This window comes from Streptopelia decaocto, assembly GCF_964273445.1.
Source record: "Streptopelia decaocto genome assembly, chromosome: 1".
NCBI classification, from domain to species: domain Eukaryota; kingdom Metazoa; phylum Chordata; class Aves; order Columbiformes; family Columbidae; genus Streptopelia; species Streptopelia decaocto.
The window spans coordinates 52079294-52101721 of NC_138663.1; the positions used below are offsets into that span (position 1 = coordinate 52079294).

The 22428-nt window shown below is 38.6% G+C and overlaps 1 protein-coding gene across 2 annotated transcripts in view; it reads left to right on the top strand.

The window, feature by feature from the left end:
- LIN7A (lin-7 homolog A, crumbs cell polarity complex component) overlaps positions 1 to 22428 on the top strand; it is a gene marked incomplete at its 5' end in the record, with an annotated part of 49005 nt that overhangs the window by 8997 nt on the left and 17580 nt on the right. For both annotated transcript variants that reach the window (XM_082061264.1, XM_082061263.1), the window contains one exon: positions 11344 to 11462. In XM_082061264.1, coding sequence (XP_081917390.1) covers positions 11344 to 11462 — 119 coding nt within the window. The remainder of the gene's footprint in view (positions 1 to 11343; positions 11463 to 22428) is intronic.

Below are 22428 nucleotides of genomic sequence, written 5' to 3' on the forward strand. Positions count from 1 at the left end.
GTTTTGCAGGGATTTATTAACAAAGGATTTTATTTATATTGCTTTCTTCTTCCTGTTGTAGCTTTTCGCATACACTCTTCTTTCCTTTCCTGAGAAATGATTAGTATATAGCCAGCTACCATGGGGATTCAATCTGCAAAAAGCAATATCCTTAAATCCACTAAAACTGAAGAGAGAATATTAACTCTCTTCTTGTTACCTGAGCCTACAGATAAAGTCACGTTAGGTATGTGTATGTAATGACTATGTTGCATCCATCGTACTGCACAAATGCCATCTTTTCATTGTTGTCGCACCGGAGTCTCAAACCACCAGAAGATAAAATTGTGATGCTAGGCTTCAAGTGACAATTTGTTTTTGTCACTATGTACAATTGCCAGTAGCCCACAGCCATCCTTCTCATCTTTCTGGTAATGACAGGAAAAGATTTAAGACTAAGATTAGCTGGGGAGATAAGAACTGAGGAGAGGCAGCAGGAGACTCTAGTAATGATATACAAGCAGAGAAGAAAGTGAGAGTTACTGCTTTGGCTCAAACACGGTGCCTGTTGTGAAGGAGAATTAGCATCCCTAAGTTAACCTTACCTCCCTTTGCGAGACACCTGTTAGGGCCTTTTTTTCCCTCTTCCTGTCTTCTTCCCTGCCAAGAAAAATCTCTCTGATGCAAACTGAAAACACAGGCAGAAAGTATTGGTGTGGGAAAGGCATGAGGTTGCCCATATGGCCAATACTTTTGTTCTGCGGTATATACATAGGATGCATAAATACTTGCTTTTGCTTAAACAGGGGAGAGAGAGAATGGGTTTCATCTAAAAGTGTGGTGTTTTTCCTCCTGTTTGTTCAGGCAAGCTTATTCCTTGTAATTATTTCTGTTTTCTGCTTCTCTAACTTAGTCAAAATTTCGATTCCTTCAGTGATTTTAATGTTTTTCTCTATATGCTTGTGGTTTAAAACACAAAAGCAAGTATTTTATTAAGTAGTGCCCTTGGGGTATGTTAAATTACCAGCCCATTTTTCTTTTAGTCTAGGATCAGGCCCTCTAAAGTGTTCACGTTAGCAATTTCAGCAAATTGTCCAGTGTGCTTTCGTGTAGTGTTTAAAGCAGCTCGTGTTGTGGTTTAACCCCAGTTGGCAACTAAGCACCATGCGGCTGCTTGCTCACTTCCCTCGCCCCCAGAAGTGGGCTGGGAGAGAGAATCAAAAGGAGAAAAAAAACCCTCGTGGGCTGAGATAAAGACAGTTTAATAGGACATCAAAGGAAGAGAAAATAATGATGATGATAATAATAATAATAATAGAATATACAAAACAAGTGATGCACAATGCAGTTGCTCACCACCCATGACAACAATAGCCTGTGCATTCCTGAGCAGCAGGTTTTGTTCCCTGGTCACCTCCAGTTTATATACTGGGCATGACTTCATATGTTGAGGAACTCCTCTTTGGTCAGCTTGAGTCAGGTGTCCTGGCTTTGCTCCTTCCCAGCTTCTAGTGCACCTGGTAGAGCATGGGAAGCTGAAAAGCCCTTGACTACCCAGCAACAACCAAAATATCAGTGTATTATCAACATTCTTCTCATACAAAGCCCCAAACCCAGCACTGTACCAGCTACTAGAAAGAAAATTAACTCTATCCCAGCCAAAATCAGAACAACCCACTCCTGCATGGTGAGTAGTATCTGCTGAGGTGGAACTCATCCTACAAGATCAAGTGATGTTGTGATCAGGAGGCAGAGGAAGCTGGTAGAGAGTTACCAAGGCATCTCTTCACAAGATATCTGTGGTTACAGGAGGTAGTAGACAGCTTTCTTGCTTTCACATTGTTCAGCCTATAGGAACTCAATTCATTAAGGCCAGATGTATCCACCATACTGAATTTCTCAGGAGGTTATAGCTTTGCTTCAAAGGACTTTCTTTTTGTCATTTCATAGTTTCAGGAAGTCAGACAGAAGGCCATTTTACATGTCCTGTGTATGCAAAGAACTACTTTAAACACCTGAGATCTTTCTCTTAAAAAAAAAATACAGAAAGACTGAGAGGTAAAATAAATAGCAGTAAGTCTGAAACTACGAAATATCCTACTTCCTGCAGGAAACGTGGGTTATTTTCTCTTTAAGAAATGAATAGATACCTATATATATTATTATTTAATATATATTTATTTGAATACAAAATAAACTTAAAAAAACTATTTCATTTTTGTATCATATTTGTGGGCAACTCTCCCTAGTCAAAAAAAGGACTAGAATCATGTCTCATGCGTTCTATTCAGCAGTGAGTGGCTAGCTATAAATCATAGTTGTGATCACAAAGAACAGATTAAGTAATATAAATCAAAAAGAAAAAAAAAAGGAATTTTACCTTCCCTTTTCTCTATAGCTAATACAGGGGAAAATCATTACATTCTAAGTATTGTGTTAGAAAATACCATAGTATCCAATGGTCTTCTATTCTTTACATTTTCAGCTTTATTTTTTAATATTTGCTCTTAAAGGATAATTTGATAGCTTGTTTTAATACCGATACTAAGTTCAGTGCCTTCTATATAAAAACAATGAGTCCTGTCAAATGTGAAGGGTTGGTGTATCTCCAGTTTCTTCATTTCTCACGGATGACAACATCTTCTGGTGAAAATTTTCAGACTCATATTTATCCCCCTCCTCATCCTGATTGCTTTAGAAACTGCAATGAAAGTAATAACTTGGAAGAATAAAAGTTATATCAGTGTTTAAAAATTATTAGGGTTTGAGGTTAATTTTAAATACCAATCTGAAAATTCTGAATTGGATTATTGCTCGTCAGGCCTCAAATTAAGCCAGCGAAACTCATTGTATTGAAAGGATCCTGAATTACCCATTAATTTGATCCTTACTGTTTTGCAATTTATTGTTATTCCCTTAAAAAGCAACAATGGGAGTGTGACAGTACCGAGCCACTTTCTCACTTCCTGATGAGCTCTTAATAGTTTTAGGAACTCTATAGATTGATTACATACACACACACACACACACAAAAAAAAAAAAAAAGCAAACAAAATCTGAAAATTGCAGACAAAGATGCTCCTATGACCCTTACGTGAAGGCTTCAAGGGAAAAATTGAGGACTGGCTCTATGTACAGTAATGAATATTATAAGAAGATGGACCAAAGTAAAGCAAATCCAGTTCTCCCAAGTGGCCTTTATGGTAGGTTAAGGCTATGAAAATCCCTAGCTGAGGAGAAGAACAATAATCACTAGTTAGAACTCAGGAGAGTGGGAAGGATGGTGAGATTATTTAAGACTCTGTAGACATTGCGAGGTTCATAGAACACAGAGAGGCATATTTTTTCATTTAAGGGAACCTTTTGAGTGTTGCAGTTGAAGAAGGTAGGCAGGGTATTCAGAAGCAGGATGCTTGAAATGGCAAGTATTTCAGGCAAAATGCCTGAAGCAGCAGAAGTGACTGAAATTGCTGAAGAGAGGCCTGAAGGGCTTTTGCTGTGTTGAGGATGCTGGATGGAGGGGTCTTCGCAGAGTTTGCTCTCTGTATTTGGGTCGCAGGTGGCACTGCTTTCCCTGCAAATAAACTGTATCCTTCTATTAAGTACTGTTGCAAAACATCTCAGACCTTTTTCTGTCATATTCAGGTGTTCCTACCACAGCTGCTGGGAAAACTCATGGTCTATAACATTGCCTCGGCGTGTGCAACACCTGGGTCACGGGCTCTGTGTCTGAGAGATGGGGTAAAGCAGGGAGTTCAGATACCTGCAGTGTGCCTGAGAAGCTAGAGCCAAACAGAATGTGGATGTAGCTCAAACGTATGGAAGCTTATAGACCAAAACACGGTCCGATGAGTAGCCAAGCGAGCCTGCCCCAGGCATTGGGGGGATGTATGTAGAAACCCCTTGGGTATATGCTACTAATGTCATTAGGGCAGTCATCTCACATCAGGCAAAATGAGACAGACAGATATACTCATTTTTCTCATACATTAAGCAGAAAACAATCCATAAAATCATTGCTTAAGGCATTTTTAAAAGCTTTAACTAAATCGTGCAGTGCCCTGCTTGCTAACAACAGCGTTCTTGTCAGATATAACTGTTCTGATGTATGGTGTCTCGTGGACCACATGGAGATGAATTTGCATGAGTCATTCACTATATATCTGAGCAGTAAGAGTGGGTTTCATCATAGTGATGTAGTTGTCTAATGCGTAGGATGCCGGCATTTACATATGAGCTAATCTTCAAGTCTCCCTTTGTAGTCCACAAAGGGAACAGGCACTCCCAGAGTATGATTCATCTCATCTAAAATAGGTCAGATGAATGGTAGCCTCAAAGGGTCTGTTTCTCCTCATTGACTGTAAGTCTCGGGTGAGTCGCTGAGCTGTCAATGTCTACATCAGAAGTGTGGCAGCTAGAAATCTTGACCACAAGGTGAATCATGAGAGCTCTGTATGGCTGTTCTTTGCTATATTTATTTGTTCATTCAAGTAATGTTTAACTACAAGAGTGTAAAGTGATGCTGCATTAAATCTATAACTACTACCCGTATCATCTGAACTAGACTATGAAAGCACTGGTAGTAGTATTCTTGCTATAATTAATTTGAATAGACCTCACAGATACACGCTGTAAAGTGTTGAATAATACTGCTGTTTTCTAACAGCTTAGCTCATTGCTCCCTGCCCATTGTGCCTGATTTACCACGGTGAAGTACACCTTTACAGTTATTGATCAGCGTGAAATTTTGGGCAAGACAAACACATCAATTTAAATGGGGAAAAAAAGGCTGCTCTTTGCCTCAATTTTTGCTAAGTGTCCAGATTAGATTAAATAAATATATTGAAATAATGGAAGAGATTTTGTATTTCAGGAGAGCACTGTACTCTCACCAAAGAGGTGAATTGAAGTGTATCAGACAGCCGGGTATTTGACACCAGAGTAAGAATTGCCATGTTGTACAAAGCAGCAACTGACAGCAGAGCCATAGTCATACAGAAAATTTTCAAAAAATACACACTGAAAATTTGCCAAAGCTAGTGGTTTAGCCATGGAGTCATATAAATAGAGTGATACAATGTGCTAGAGCTATTGGCTATGAATTATGAATGAACTTTGCTAATCACCACGGAATTCAGATTGCACAACCATTGATTACCTGCTGTCATTTGAGAGTGTTTGGAGAAGGTTGCTAGACATAATAAAGCATCCCATATAGGCTTTGGGAATTATGATAAAAACTTGACAGAATAACATTAAGAATTCTGGAATGTATTCGCATGAGCTTAAAGGAATAACTAAACCTGAGGATAAGTATTGCAGGAGTGAAAAACTACTGACAGTTATAAGGACCTGTTATGTCATGCAAATTCTTCACCTTCAGCCTGATTAAAGGTCTTCAAGCACGACGGAACAGAGCTTGAAAATTGCGAGGATTATTATTCTTTAATGCCATGGTGAAGCTAGTGAATATTTTAGAGACTTACTAAGTATCCTTGCTGTCAATTTGTAGTGATGTTCTACCTCTTTGAGATACCAAAGGGTGGTGTTTATGCAGCACATTTACTTTTCCAAGTAACTAGCATGCTAATGCAGTGAAGGTCTCCAGAATTAACAGGAATGAGGCACAGAAAAACCTCAAGAGGATGAGAAGCCTGTTCTCTAATATCTTGTTAATAAAGAAGTGATCACCATATTTTGGCTTTGGGAACAACCCAACATGATTCTAGAGTAGTAATCAGAGTAAAGAAGTACTGTATTTCTGAGTAATTACTGTTTGAACCCAAATTAGTATTACACAGCATTTTAGCTACTATTTAAGTGCCTAATAGTCTTCTTAAGTTAGAGGATAACACATTTATTTTAAGGGCTGCAGACAAACTCACTGATAGACTAGCACAAGAAAGGAGGGTTAGGCACCAGTAGATATACAACAGTTTTCACACTTTGCTGCATAAAGCATGCATGTACATTCTTTATCAAGAGTCACTCTAATATTAAACAGGAAACATTTAGCATGCTAAAATAATTTGCTATGTTTTTCTTAATAATGTTCAACCCATCTGACTAAACTGAAACAAACATAAACCCTGCACAAAATCTACCAGGGTGAAACCCCAGACTGGACAACTTTCACAGAATGCTGGAGCCTGATCTGTCCAATTTCAACAGCAATATGAAAGAGCACCGAGTTCAGATGAGCCAGAATTCTTCCTGTGGATCCATAATTTGCTTTTGAGTTGTAAAACCTGAATTGCAAAGTATTGGAAATAGCATTTACTTTTCAAAACATCCAGCAAATTAAACAAGTCAGTCTGCTTTGTGCATTGCTAAGTATTTGAACAAAATCTGCAAGGGAAAAGAATATATAGCAGAATGTGATAACTAAACCAGATGACCTGTTTATCAGCTGCACTATGCTATATGGCTATGTATACATGATCCAACTTCATTTAGTATAGCATTAGTATGTTCGACTTCTGTCACAGTATGGTCATCTTGCTAGTTCTATGTTATAGTGATTCCTCTCTTTCTTTAGGTTTGTATAGGAACCTCCTGCTTGTGTCTTACTAGCAATGCAACTGAAATGTCATTCAAATGAAAATACAGAAAGAACACTTGAAATGAGATTTTCTTCTGAGAATCATGCTTTTCTTTTGATGAGTGCACTTGATAAAGCGCTTTCCACCCACCCACTGCCTTCTGCCTTTTTTGTTTCACTGATAATGTGACCCACCACACTGCGACAGTATTATTTCCTGAAAGGCTATAGGCAAGCATGATGATGAGAAGACAAAAAGGGAAGTGAATGTCAAACAGAATGGGAGAGAAGGGAATTGTGCGTATGTACGAAGAAATCAGAAAAAATGGTAGAAAAAAATATGGTAAGAGCTGGATATAATAAGGGGGGAAATAAGTGCATATTCCTTTTCAAAGTGTGTCTATTGTAGAATACAGAAGAATGATTCTATCCGCATCATTACTCAAAATTCCCATCAATTTTGGTGGGATATAACTGTGAGAAATGTAGATAAGATTTCAATAACATTAGCATGAGTTTAATGTTAGTATAATGGAGTTCATGTTTTGGAAAATGTTTGAGAGTAGGCAAAACAATCCTTTTCAGAAGTTGTGTTTTAAAAAAGTCTCTGCTTAAAGGAAGGACAAGTAAGAAATTAAAAGCAAGAGCATTTTATTTACATAGGACGTAACTGTTTTTAACATAATTTCATGATTTTTTGCTACATATATATATAAATACACACTGTCTTTTCATCAGTTTACATTTTCCGTGAGAATGTAAGAAGATGGTATTTAAGAACAGTTCCTTGGTGATGATATTTACAAGCAAAGCTACTTATGTTTGTAATCAAAGGAGGACTGGGGACAATAAAAGTATCCCAGCAGAGGAATACGGATCCTTCTCAAACATATGGCAATACACTTACTGACTTCAGCAGGAGTGGATTCCCCGCTATATCCTTTTATTTTAACATAACTTTAAAATCTTCCTCGTTGTCAGTCACATCACTTCTTTGAGCAAGCACTTACTTCAGTTTTAGCTGGAACTCACCTTGAGTGCACCATCAGCAAAAAGTCTACATATCACTTAACATCTCATGGACTGATAAATTTCACTTTTAACCTGTCCTAAAGCAATAGTTCGTTCAAGTCTCCCTTCAGAGTTATTAATGAAGTACAACCTATTTCGTGTTATATTTTATACACTCATGTTTATACATTTTTAGTCTGCTCAAAATCTTCTGTTTTGTACCAACTGTTATAGCTTGCTCTTGACAAAGCATCAACACGTAACAAAGAGCTTTGGCCCTGAACACATGCCTCATTTTAATTCTGCATTTTTATCCCACGAAGCTCTTTATTATTCTGTATTCTCTCTACTGTGAGCAGTATCCCACAAGTCATTGCCAAACGGAGCAAGCAGTGGGCCTAATTGTGACAAGAGACTGCTTATTGTTAACAGATATGACAGGTGAATAATAAATCAAAGGAAGAACTTGCACAACAGCATTCATGCATTTTAGCACATTGGATGAATTTGGAGGTGTGGAAAATCAGAATGCTCTTGGGATATTCTGCTTTTTCTTTACCCATAGCCACTTCTTAATCACAAAGTTAAATAATCTAGTATTGGCAAATAAAAACTTAGTGTCCAGTTTTGCCTGTGAGACTGCAGACTAATCACCCACACTACGATTTTCAACGAGAGTATGAATGTATCTTATGTATTGCAACACTCATCACTTTAGCAGTGTTTAATTATAATCTAAAGTCTGGTTCATGCCCTAGGGAAATGTTTAGACCTGTACTTAATTCTTTTTCATTGATTAATGTACCTAGAGCTATTTATGTTTCCTTCTGGATCAGAACAGATTTCCCAATCAGTACAAATTTTTCATTGAATATAATTTAGTTCAGGACCATAGCAAATGTGGGGTGATTAACAGAATTTTCAGGTGTGGTGGTGAAACTTCTAAGCAACTGCAAAATAGGAACCGATCTGTCATCTGTGGCTCTGACCTTCTGCAAGTATGTCTGGTGAGAGGGAAAGACAGTTCAAAACCTGGACTGGCGCTGGAAAAGGTCCCAGTCTGATGTAGAATATCTGAATAGCTATCATGTGTCACGTGAATTTCAGAGGCCTTATCTGATCTGTTACGGTAGACTGTCGAAGCTTCTTCAGAATAAATCATCTAATTGCTTTATGCTGTCTGACATACCAGTTTGTACCAACTGGTACTAATAACTGGGGAGTGTGAGCTGAGTAATATTTACCTAACTGCAAGTCTTTGGTATCAGATACAGACTTTAAAAGAAAAATTCCAAGGTAAATGATGTGATAGTTTTGTTAGAAAATCATTGTGACATTATTATTACTGAGAACATGTTGCCTCATATTTTATTTAATGCATTGCCATTCTTTTGCACTCCGTTGAAATGGTTCTTGCTAAAGAGTGTACTTACCTCTTCTTAAATTTCAAAACCATCCACTTTCAGGTATTAGCTGCCATCAGTCACATTCGTCTTTTTAGAATCTCATTTTTTCTTGGTTTCCGTGGCCTTGTCTCCCAGATCTCCTCTTAGCTTTCTAAGTATCACTTCAGATCACTAATTGCTTTAGAAGGATCTTTCTTGGTACCCCTCCACATCATCTCTTCTGTTCTGTTTACAAATACAGCTTCAACTGCGGTCTCTGTACATGCAGCTCACAAACCTGTTTCATCAGTCCGGGGCTCCTCTTTCCCATCACGCCAAGGTCTCTCTGTCCCTCAGATGATCCCTTTTGAATGATACAGGCTATATCTCTACCAGAATAATGTGGAGTGGAGAAATGGGCAGATCAGGAAAGCAAGAGATGATAGTGAGGACCTCACATCCACGTTTTGGGCATTGTGCAGAAGTTATGTCAGACTAGCTGTGATCCAGCGACATGGACTGGATGTCCACTAGCAGTTAAAGCACCCTTGGAGCAAAAGCACAGGTGCAGTCTTTGAACACAGGCTTAGCGTTAGTTTCATCTGAAAATTACTGCTCTGAGATGCAGACTACAGCCCAGTAAGTGGAAACATCCTGAATGAAACGCTGCCTGCTTTCTGCCGTGCTTCCTCACATACTTACAGCTGTCCTTTGGCAGATAGCTATAAAAAAGCTTGAGAATTATTTAGGTATTAATTTATTATGGTACAACCTACCATGCTGACCAGTTGCCTGCCTCTTTTTATTAAATTGTAAATTTTTTGCGATGTCATCTTCTCTTTTCCTAATGTCAATGCAGCTGGGTTTTCTTATAAATGCAAATATGTGATTATGGTTTTATTCCTATTGCAGCTCATCTACTGTCATCTCTTTTCTCTTGCCAGAGAACTTCTCAAGTCTTTGTTGTATAAGACATCTGGTCAGTATAGCTCAGCCACAAGCCAAGGATTGTAAGAACTGTTTCAATTAGCATAAGCTCCCAGTCACAAACAGTACAATCTCTGTCATTGGAAAGGAGAATTATATAAGGTTGCTTCTAGCTATTGTAGTCATTTTGGAGTTGTGTAGTTGGAGGAAGGGTGTTTATTTCTTTTTTTTGTGCAGTTAAAGCACAGAATTAAAATGCCTCAGATATTGTTTAACCATTTAGTACTATGCATTCATTTCAGCACTAGGATACAGACCTGTTTTTAGTGGAGTGGTGTAACTGGCCAGTAGTGGCTCTGGCAGCTATACACAAGGTGCTAGAAGATGCAAGAATGACCACACAGTCAAGAGAAGAGCATTGCCACGTTCAACTACACCAACAAATTTACAGGAGAAGCTGCAAGGTAACATTAAATGATACAGGAGGAGAAAACTCTGTATTTAAGCTCTATCATTCTGAAGACACACTGGGATATGTATCACTTAGTTCACTCCTGCATGTACGTCAGTGTGTCCCTTGCTTGACTAGGGTCGTCTCCATGAGACTGGCCACTATTTATTCTGCGCCTGTGTCCCCAGCCATAAAGGACTATTGGGCATCTCATGGGTTGGGTTTTTTCTTTTTTTATATGTATCTTAGTAATAACTGTGCATATTAGGAAAAATATTATGAGAATAAGTATATGAGCACAATAAGTATATGAGCTGGACCAGATTGCTGCTCCCCACTCAAAATGGCTACTCACATAAGCCCTCTGGACTCCTCTTCAGACGCACTATGGTCTTTCCCTTTATAGGTACTTCAGGCAACCAAAAAATATTATTCCGTGTATTTCTGTGGGTCACACAGGTTCTGTGTGGCAGATAAGGTCTTGCAAGACCTAGACAAGAGCCTTACACTTTTACTCTTTTCTAGCACGCTTTCTGTTCTTCCCTAGCAGACTTTTACTTGCCTTCAGCAGACTTTATTTTATCTGTAGTTGATATTTAGATTTAGATTTATGAGAAGAAATGATCAAATATTTTTCTTAGGTGTTGTTATCCTGAGAGTGCTTTCATAAGGACTCAGCTTCATTCTTTCAGACTTTCTGAAACTAGGCACCATCCTGTTCTTGTGCTACTTTCTCTTATGCAGAAAGTAAGAAATATTTTGGGTCTGCTAATACAGTTTAGCTGCTTTGAACTGGTACCTTTGTTCCAAAGAATGTTTGCAGCAAAGAATGTACCTCATTATGTGTGTCACTTGTACATGTGCATGCACAGTTTGTCCATACTTTGGAATTTGGATTTCTGAACAGCAGTGCTGATATAACACAAGATGAATACAGTATGTGTTGGTAAAGCTAATTTTAAATTTAAAATGGCCATTGGCGTACCACTTTTAGTCACTTAGTAGTCACTGTTTATACTGATCCATATTCCATTTCTTTCCCCACTTAGATGTTGCAAGAGCAATTGAGTTACTGGAGAAACTGCAAGAATCTGGAGAGGTACCAGTACACAAGCTACAGTCCCTGAAGAAGGTGCTGCAGAGTGAGTTTTGTACAGCCATCAGAGAGGTATGGAATTGAGATTCTGAGTTATTTATCAGAATAATATCCCTCTCCTGAAAAGTATATTAGCCTTCCAGTGCTGCAGAAGCAGTAGTGCCTTGTATAAAGGATGATGGATGTGAGATGTGTCTGCCTGCTACCATGCAGAGCGCTGAAGTTACTGAAAAGCAGACACAGACCAGTTGCGTCAGCAAGGCATCAAGCCTGAGGCAATTAGCCTTGCTAAGGAGAAAGGGTGATTAATTAGTACTTTAGTATTCTGCTCATGCTGTTTCAAGGTCTGTGCTAACCTGTACAGCGGTGTGTTGGGCTATGGGGACATGCCAAGTTGGGTCAGTGCAAGCTTAAATGCCTCTCCTTTGAGCTCAGGTGTGTGATAGGAATGTGCTGATAAAATCAGATTGCAGTGAGAGACAAACGGTGCAAGCACTGAAGTTAACTGAAGCTGACAGGAACTTGCTGTTGAAGTCAGTGGTCAGGCTCCAGTGGGCCTTGCTCCACGTGTCAGAAACTCGTGTCAGATTGCTGAGAACTGTGATCGTTACCCTGCCAGCCATGATCAGGGCCTTCCTAAGCTCTGCCCAGCAGCAGATAAGTGAGGATTGTTTTCTTTTAGTCAAGCTAGAGACGAAGCACCTCCTTTCCTATAGGCAGTATCTTTAAAGCAGTTAAATTACAAATACCTCTGTTAGAAGTTTCTTAGAGTTAATACAACACTATGTCAAACTTCATACCTACTAAACTGAGTGCTGTTAGCCTGCCAGGCAGAAGCAGCTCTAAATGGCCTAATGAAGGCAACATCTTTTCAGCAGAAAATCTGTATGGACTTCTGTTTCAGTTCATCTATCTACTGCCTGGAACTAATCCTCCCTTGCCGAAATCAATGGGGAGCCTAATGTTCCCTTGATAGTAGCAGGATTGAACTCCCAATAACTAGGCAACAGCAGTGCATTGATTCAGTGGACTGCTGGGTGGCTGGAAGGAAGAAAGAGAGAAGCAAACATTAGTTTAATAAGCAAAATGCAATATACTCTTTGTTTTATGGAATATATTCTTTAATGTGAGAAACAGAGAGAGGCTTCCACTTAATTAAATGGCAGTTTTCAAGGCTTTTTAAAGGGAATAGTGTTCCATGACAATAAATAATGGCACTATGTACTCTGAAAAGCTGATATTCTGACTAGTCCTTTCATTTAACCAGCTAAATGCTTCTTTAATTGACCAAAGAACAGTAGTGGGGGTTTTGGTTTTGTTTCTTTTTTTGGTGTTCTTGTTTGTTTGTTGTTTGCTTTTTGTGTTTGTTTTTTCTTGTTTTTTTTAACAAACAGCAGAGCCTGGTACTCCAGTTGCTAAAGGCAATTTTCAGTCTTTGCAGAATCATCAGTGAAATCTTACCCAATTTATATTCGTATCTGGAAAACAGCCTTAGGTGAAGCAAACGCAAACTTTGTTGAAACAGGTACAGAGCCTAGGAAGTAGGAAAATGGCTTAGACAAATGCCCTTTCAGTTCAGTGAACTGAAAGTACATTTTGGCAAAATCGTCTCAGTGGCACAAAAGGTCTTCATAGTGTGTTGTGTAAAGACAAGCTGCACGTGATAGACTATCTAATAATGTTAGATTCTTACAACCAAATAATAGTCACTTGAAGAAGCCTGGAGCCAGTTGTGACACAATTGAGTGATGATGAATGAGCAGTTAGATCAACTTCATAAACAAAAACATTTATTTCTTTTCAAATATTTAATATATATATAACTTATGTCTAATATATCACTATCAGAGAACAAAATTTCTACACCCTCAAAAATTAATGCCATTCACCACTCTGTATGTAAATCTTTTCTTAGCAAGAGTGGGAGAACTGACATACACGCACTGCTAGTACTTAAGGTTGTTCAACGTGTGGCTCCTCTTTTCAGTTACTTACATTAAGCCCTTCGCAAATATTTAGACTGTAACTCTCCCAGTTGAAGAGCTGTTGGAAAATTGCAGAAAATAATTTCTTCCATTAAAAAAACCCAAACTAATAAGAAAGACATGGAATATTTTGGTCACATTACACTGTTAGACATCTCCAAGCACTGCAGCAAGGTATTGGAGAATATCTGAGCTGGGTCATGCCATTAATCAGGGATGACCTTCTTCCACATCCTTCGTGTAGGCTGGAGTTTATGAAAGACTGATTGCTACTTTATTGAACAGCAAAGTTTTTTTTCTGAGCGTATTTGAGCTTGAGATAGCTAAGGCTATGCAGAAATCTCCCTGCAAATGCTCCCTCCCATTGTTTATTTTCTCTCATCCCAAGTGATAAAATGTGAGAGTGTGGCAACTAGCTTTTAATTCCCTCTGTCAGCACCTCCATAGAGTAGAAAAGTTGTTGTCCTTACAAGAGAAAGCACGATGGTCAGTTAGAAGTAACAAGAAAAGCAGGAGTTTTTTGGAACACAAGATCCTTCCTGGAGAAAGCAGTGAAGCAGAGCTGGGGGGAGCAGTAGGTAGGAGTAATCGAAATGGGATGAGGAGCAGTGACAGGCTTTGTATTAGTATGCAAATTCTGGGAATGGCTGCTTATTATATGTGTGCAGAGATTCAGATCTGCAGTGTGCTGTTCATTGTATAACACGAGATCTGAGCCTAATTTTCTTTCATCAGAAAATCTAGTAAAGGAGGTGAAGGCTGACTCCTGTAGTCCTACAAACTCCATAATGGAGAACCTTTGGATAATAAACATTTTCTTTTCCAGTCTCAGAAATTATGGACACTTAACTACCCAGTGAGATTGATTGTTAAAGTGTGTCCCAGAGAAACTCAGTATTGGGCTGAGTGTAGGTGAAAGGATCAAAGATAAACCATCAAAGATAAACTATTTCTTCTCCTAAGTAGCAAGCAGTAGGACAAGAGGAAATGGCCTCAAGTTGTGCCAGGGGAGGTTTAGATTGGATATTAGGAAAAAATTCTTCACAGAAAGCGTTGTCAGGCATTGGAACAGGCTGCCCAGGGAAGGGGTGGAGTCACCATCCCTGGAGGTGTTGAAAAGCTGTTTAGACGAGGTTCTTAGGGACATGGTTTAGTGTTAGAGTTAGGTAATGATTGGACTCGATGATGCTGAGGGTCTCTTCCAATAGAAATGATTCTGTGATTCTATTCTATGATTCTGTAATCTACACAGTACTGACTGAATGTGACTTGTCCATACTACAAGCAGGAATTCTTTAACTAGAGAAGCAGGTCATTTTTGCAATCAATTAGCCTTTAAAAGTATAAGATACTTTATTAGATAACATACATTCAAATCTAATATATAGGAATCTTTTAAATAGCTGTAGTGAATTGTATTTATGGGAACTTATTTAGTAAATCAACCCACCAGTTCAAATCCCTGCACTAATATCGTGTAGAACTAAAATATTTTTAAAGTGACTGAGTGAATGAAATTTAAATAGAACGATTTTGGCATTTTTCTAGGATGCTATGTCAGGAAATGGTGATTAGTGGTTCTCACTCAGCTAAATGTAAGTACCATCAACTGAAATATTCTGTCTGGCATTAGGCAAGAATACGTATTAACTCTGAAAACAATGGAAATAATTGAAGCATGCAATGGCCTCAATATTTCATTTTCACCTGAAGACCCCTAGACCAGAAAACAAATTAACTGAAATCTGGTCACATTAAAACTGAATTCTGGAAAAAAAAAAAAAAAAGTGTTTTAAAATGGCTTGTTTCAAAAGCTCCCTAGTTACATGAAGATTAGTTAGCCTTGTATAGCCTTGTCACCTGGCAAAAGATGCATGAATCTTGACCATTATACCATTAAGTCCTTTACCCTTCTTTGTGTTTTTCCTGTTTACTTAAACCTGTTGCTATGTTATAGTCTTCTGATTCCTGGGGGGTTACTGGAATAGATGAAGGGCAAGGCTGTGAAAGTGAGTGCAGAATTGAACTACCGAGAAGGTATATTCACATACAACATAAAACCCAAATTGATAAGTGACTTTCATTGTTCTAAGTCAGTAAAAAGGCAGTTATGAGAACTCTAAGATAAGGGGAACTTCTGGTCTGGCAAGAAACCTTGATGAGCTGTAGGTACAGAAGGTATAAAAAACAGTTGGGCAAAACACAGAATAATCAACAAGAAAATGTGGCATACTTTCTTAGATTATGGGAATTTCATTTGCTGTTAACATCTGGTAATGGGTACTGAAACACCAGGAGAGTAACAACATGGCTTGATAAACCCGTGCATCTCCTTGTGAGTGGAAGTTTTCTTTCAGGTTGATTCTCAAGTTTCTGTTTCTTTATGTTAAATATGTAAAATTCAGGTGTATCTCAGTTTCCTCCTAGGCTTCCTTCACTACTCCTCTTTCCATTTCAAGATTACATCTAATGGGTTTCTGTGTCGATATTATTTAAAAGGAAATCTGATGGTAAATACCTCTCATGAAACATTTATCAATACCAAAAGTAAACAGGTCAGAAAGTCTTTCTAAAAATGTGGCATGGCAAACACACACACACACCAATAACCATTATTTCACTCTGTTATCTTATGACTCCTGCCAAAGTATCGGGTCATCTCAGAAGAGCACTTTTGCAAGACTAGGTCACTGACATTCATTTCTTAAAAGGAGGGGCAGTCAACATGAAATACTCTATTGTTGTGTGTTTTGTATGAAATTAGTCTGTGGAACAGCATGTTTTCTGTGAAAACAAAATAAAACAAAACAGCATGTTTTCAGTTTCTACTTTGGTAGCTTAAAACCTTTGAACTTAGTATAAAATTATCTTGTGGACAGAGCATCTTGGACATCTAAAGACCACTAGTGACTTACAGGCAAAAAGCCAGCAGTGGCAGAACACTAACCCATTTCTGATGAGTTCTGGATTCCCCCAAGTTACTTCAGAGATATATTTGATTATATTCTATAATATAAAAAAACCATAATTTCACTATATGCTGGGTAGGATAGATCAACAAGGCTAGTTGGTATATTAGAATTATTTCCTTTAATTAATAATTTTCATTTATGTGCCTTAACCATCTGAACACCTGGAATCCCAGTGCTGCTGACCTCCCATGTGTTATTACCTGGTCATTTGCTCCAGCTACCAACCTGCGCTTTTTGTTATTAACCCTGATATATGTCTTTGCCAATATTAGGCAACCAGAAGGCTACTTGGGTGGTGAAAGCTGAGTTGGGTGATGCTCATTACTTTACCGTGATGCAGTGTGTGACAGCAGGAGGCTGGCTGGAACCCTTAGCTGTTTGCTTCAGATATCCTAGTTCAGTGGTTCACTCCATTTTAAAAGGCTGTACTAAATAAAACAATCTGAGTATTAGCTGGACTCAGTCAAAACTTCTCATTAATTCTTTTATTAAAATAATTCATTTAGGGTTTTAGTGTGGGAGTCATTTGAAATCCTGGTTTTGTTGTGTTTCAAGAATCCTCAACATTTGTTTGTTCAGTTTGCAATATAAGGCTGTTTCTCCACCTCCCAGACCTAGCCTCTGAAAGCAGAGTTCTATTGTTTTCTGCCTGATGAATCCCATTCCCTGTAAAAGCAGAGGTTCACCATGACAAAAGCTCTTGGTTGGCACTGAGGGCAGCCCCAGAGTTCAAATCCTGCCCTATGTTACTCATTTTTTCACTGAGAGCTGAATATTTGTTACAGGAGGAGAAATCCAATTTCAGTCGGTCCCTTATCTCCACAGGGTGAGCCCAGCTTTTGAAGTTTTTAAATTATAAGATACAACTTTGGGGGAAAAAAATATGTGTACGTATTGAGAAGACTTCCTACTATAATTCACAGCATGGAACTGTGCTTAAGGCTCAGCAGGAAGCCTGACATCGAAAGTCCCCGACTGTCACATTTGCCCATGCAAATGGACGTGTTGGTCAGGATTAAGCAAAAGTGCTGTGCTGGACTTACTAATAAGGCAATTAGTAAACAGAAGGGCAATAGGACAACTCATATGAGTAAAGAGAGCGAGGTCAGTTAGCTCAGATTTGTAACTCAGGTCATAAAAGCAGTATGGTTATATTAGCATGATGCCCCATTAGACTGGCTGGGAAGCCAAGTTCTCCTTAGGCTCATCTGGTACCTTGTTGTATCTTGTTCTGTCATTCCAGGTAGCTGATTCAAAATTACTGCACCATTAATTCAGCAGTAGCATTCAAGCAGCAGCAAATATGGAATTGTGCAAATTGACCCAACTTATTCAGATTTTCACATGTATAGCATTTGCAAGAACCTTCTGCTGTACCTTTCCATCCCTTTTCATTACCAGTGTCCCAGCAATGAAATGCCACATAAAATAATGATGAAAATTTCCACTAAATCAGTACCTCAGTCACTGTTTGGAAAGGACATTACTTCATTCAAAGATGATGGTATGGCAAAGTAATAATGTTTTCATGTTTTACAGAGTTTTGCTTTTCCTCTCCTGGCCACAAGTACTGTATCTATTAATGATGAGTTAAGAGAAGGATTTGTAATGTATGTAAATTAGGGCAGAAAAAAGGTCACATTTCAAAAAATGGCCTGTCTGCCTTTTGTCTTGGCACCATTCTATATTAGGCATTTAGAAAGTTCAGCAAAAAGCTTAAGTTATCAGTCAACACAGGATTTTTTTTTTCTAGAATTACCCCACTGTGTTCAAATATGTGCTGTTTTTTAGAGTGAATGTAACCAGAAATTACATAAATTTTGAAAAACAATGAAGTTTCATTTACCACTTCACCATAAAAGATGGAGGCATGACTCTGTTGCTTGCAAGCTCTGGATGGCGTGAATGAGAACTTTTGGAATTATTGCCTTGTCACTCAGCAGATGGCCTTCATTAATGGCAATTATATGAATTTACCAAGCTGGCCAAGCATTATCTGAGAGAAGGCATTATTAAGCCTCTGTGCAATTACTAAGTCCCTACGACTTCCATGACTTCACTGCAGGAGATTTAAAGCAGCTGCTGTTGTCACTTTTTTTTTTGGCTGCCTAGAGCTGAATTCATTGATTTCACAGATGTAGTACCCCACAATCTGGGGCCAGACCATATCGCTGGTCTTTAATCTGTGTGTTCTCCCATTGGTTTTGATTAAAGATCAATTTTCAGAGTAGGCCGATGGCTGTATATCTACTCACATTTGTGCTCTGCTTGTGTGATTGTTTTGCCTTTCACAAAAGATAAATAGGTTAGTGCTGCAAGAGTCCTGCAAAGTATAGAATCGAAGCAGTGGTGTGTTTTCATATCACAGTTTATCTGGCTTGCTGTACCATATTTATTAGAACCCTCCGGTGAGTGGTGCTAAGGTAATGTTCTTAGTTCTGCACAGGGCTGCAGTTGCCTGTGCTGCAGAAGGTAACTCCAGTGGAACACGGATAGTGCATCTCAGCACCTTTTTTGTTTTCCTCACATTATCACTTTAGTTTATAGTTGCAGTATCATATTTTGTTACGTAAAACTCTTAAGAATAAACAGAATAGCCTCTGCTGCAGTTCACCTCAAGCCTACTTCTTCCTCTTGAGAGAAATCAGCAGCCAGGTGAACTGCTGAGGAATATTTATACTGACAAGTTGTTGGAAGCCACTGCACCGCCGTTTCTGCCTTGATGGAGCCTCAGTACACCCCTGCTTCTGCTTAACTGATGTCACTGAAGGGACTCCTGAGAAATGCTGCTCAATCTCTATTTTTTAACGGTGCCCGCAGAAAAGAAATCGTAAAACTGTGTTAAAACTCCGATTTAGCTACATTTTTGTTTGTATTTAAAACAAGAAACATCAGCAGTTCCCTTCCTTTGCCCTGCCTTTTCAGCTTGATACAAACACTTGAGATGAACTTGCATGATGGACTGACGTTATGTCATGTTTCACCCAGGTCCTGATTTTGTCAAGGTTTTACCAAATGTTTTAAAGTTTGGAATGTGGCTGTTGCATATGTTTGCCCCAACAGCATATAAAGACTTATTGATAAAGTGGAGGAAATTAGTTTTTATTAACGCTTGGCGTATTTTTGAACTCAAAAGTAACTGACAGTGAAGTCTAAAAAACAGTTTTAAATTATAAGCTGTAAATTCCAAGTGGTCTTATGAGAATTAACTAATGACACATATTGCTGTTTCTTTTGGTCCCAGTATATTGCAGTAGAAGCAGCAAAAGAGACCTCTAGGACAGTATTTTGCTAAGGTTTGGTGATTGCAAAGCATACAATTCCTGAGACACGTATACCATTGTCTTCAAAGATGCCCAATCACAGTTTGCATTGACTTAGAGCAAAGTATAGAACAGTGTGTAAGGGACATGAAATAAACAAGATGACCCAATTTTGTTGTTGTTGTTGTTCCTTATACAAGTAATTTTTATTTGCAAATAAAAGTCGATTTTTCATTATCCTTAAGAGGGTGCCAAGCAACTTCCTATTGACTTGACAGTGTCAGAGTGATGTTTCCATACAGAACTGACACTGGAGGGAAGAAGAGGGGGTACAGGAGGGTCTTGTGTGTCCTGACAGCAGCACCAGGTCTGTTTCAACTGACTCATCCAATCTGTGCAGAGGATGTGACCGCATGCATTTCCTGGTACATCTGCTGTGTTCTTCTGCTCACGCAGAAGGGAGGAAAGAGATTCTGGCCCCAGTCTGTGACCCCTGTTGGGTTGTTTCTTGGACAGGTGCAGCCTCATATGGCAAGAACTCAGGGATCAAAACTTGGTTCAGCTTTCAGACAGCAACACGGATACTGTCAGAGCAGATCGAGTAATATCTTAGCATTTCACTTGGAGCCTGTGTGAAATGTTCCACCCTGAATTAAAATATTATACCCTTATAGTGATTATACTTCATTTATCTTTAACAATGTTTCAGGCCTGTGATGGTTTTTTTTCCTGCTGCCTAAGGAGGGCTTAATAATGCATCAAGATTCAGATCAGTTTTTTCACTTTGGTAAAACTGACCTAGTTTCCTCCATAACCCCACCCCCCCCGAAGAAGGAAACTTTTAAATAAAATATCCCCTATGAAAATGTAAAAGACAACATTCATAATATTTCTTCCACATGTTCTAAAATTAAAACTAACTGATCTCCTCAGGTTGTTAAATAAGATTGAGTTTCATTTACAGGTTTGAGCTTTTTAATGGGTTAGCATCCCAGCTGCTTGTGGCAACATCCATGCAGTGTTACTTCACAGAAGGAGATTGTTATGACAGTTGTGAAAATGATACAGATGTTTAGTTTTGAAAATACAGACACCAGCAGTTTTCCTGATGCAAACATGTGACTGCTCACAGGCTAATGAAAGCTCATCATGTAAAAATATTCAGAATCTCAGCAACCTTGCATGACCACATTCTGTCAGATATAAATAGCTTATTAATACAGACTAGTCGTCACAAAGCAGCTTTTTCTATGAGTTGTCCAAATTCAGTAGCTGCAGGAAATAACTTATGTAATACGGACTTTCTGGTACTTCCAGTAGGCCCTATAATGTATCATATGCCTTCCTCTCAAGGGCACTTTTTAACCATTTCAACCTCACTGTACTCACAGGTATCCATTGACTTGTCCTTTTGACATTGATGAAAGACTTTTTTTGTTAGTTTGCTCTCAGGGGCAGAATGGACACACAATGTACAGTATATACACTGTGACTATGGGTTTGAGACTGCCTAATTCTGCTTCCGTCAGCATTAATCAAACACATGGCACAGGCCTATAACAAAATGGACCTTTGTGATTTATTTGTTCAATCTTGTTTGAGAAGAATCCAAATTTATTCTAACCTTGAAGTTGTGGTGTGTACACGTGGCATCCATGGTGTTCTTCCACAGCCAGTGGTTTTCTGAGGTTGTCCATGTCCCTTGCGAGGACTGTGATTTAGAATGACAATCTTCTCCAATTCTCTTCAGTCATTCAGAATAGTCCCTTCCCAAGTTTTTTTTAATTAACTACTGAAGGTAAAAGTAGCTGTTAACATAATGAGAAAACAATGTTAATTTTTTTTTTTTAAGTCAACTTGATAGAAAAGCAAATCAGCCTGCTTTCAACTTCCCTGTGGAACTACTGTCTTCTAGACTACGAAGTAAGACCGTGTTTCATACAGTATCTTAGCTAGAAGCTGTAGCTCTGGTGGAAAAATCATGCTTTTATGGTGTAGCCATGCTTTCCTGGGCATGCTTATCACATAAGAATTTAAAAAAACAGAACACAAGCACAAAGCCAGAAATGCCACTTGATATTCAAGAGATACAAAACTAATGGTAAACACACCATCAATAGAGAGTTTCCATTTCCCTTGAGCTATCATGGGGTTGTGGATGAATGGAAGCATTTCATTACATTGGTTTTGAGCTTGAGTTAGGTTTCAGAGGTAAAAAGTCATTATGGAAGAAGAAGGGAGGTCTGGTAAGCTGCATACCTTCATGCTATTACATATACTGCTGTTTGTGTTGGACATGTTTTCCTTCTTTTAACTGCTCATCTGTTCAGGTGCCATCTTAAATGGACAATTAGATTGGTTTTGTAGAAAAGCAAATACTGTTTGAAATCTCAACAAACCTGTTATCATAAAGAGCGTAAATGTCCAAAATAAGGCAAAGACCTTCAGATACTTCAGTGGAGAAGAAGGAAAGATTACCAAAAGAGGTGAAAAAGACCCAATAACATCCAACAGTTATAACTCAAAACTGGACAAATTTAGCTTAGAAGTAATCCATTTTTAATGGAAATGCTGTTAGCCAGTTGACCAATTCCCTAAACAAGCTGGAGTCTTGAAATTCAAGGAACTTTCTAAAGACTCTCTAGTTCGAGCAAAAATTATGTTTGGTGCAGGAATTACTAGATGAGGTTCCATGGTTTATGCACTGTAACTTCTCTCTGTCACAAGAGCAGGTGTCCTCCTGCCCCAAGGACCGGCCCATGTACACCAAGTGAGATAATACCTGGGTTTCAACTCTTAGATCAGGAGGCTGAAGGTC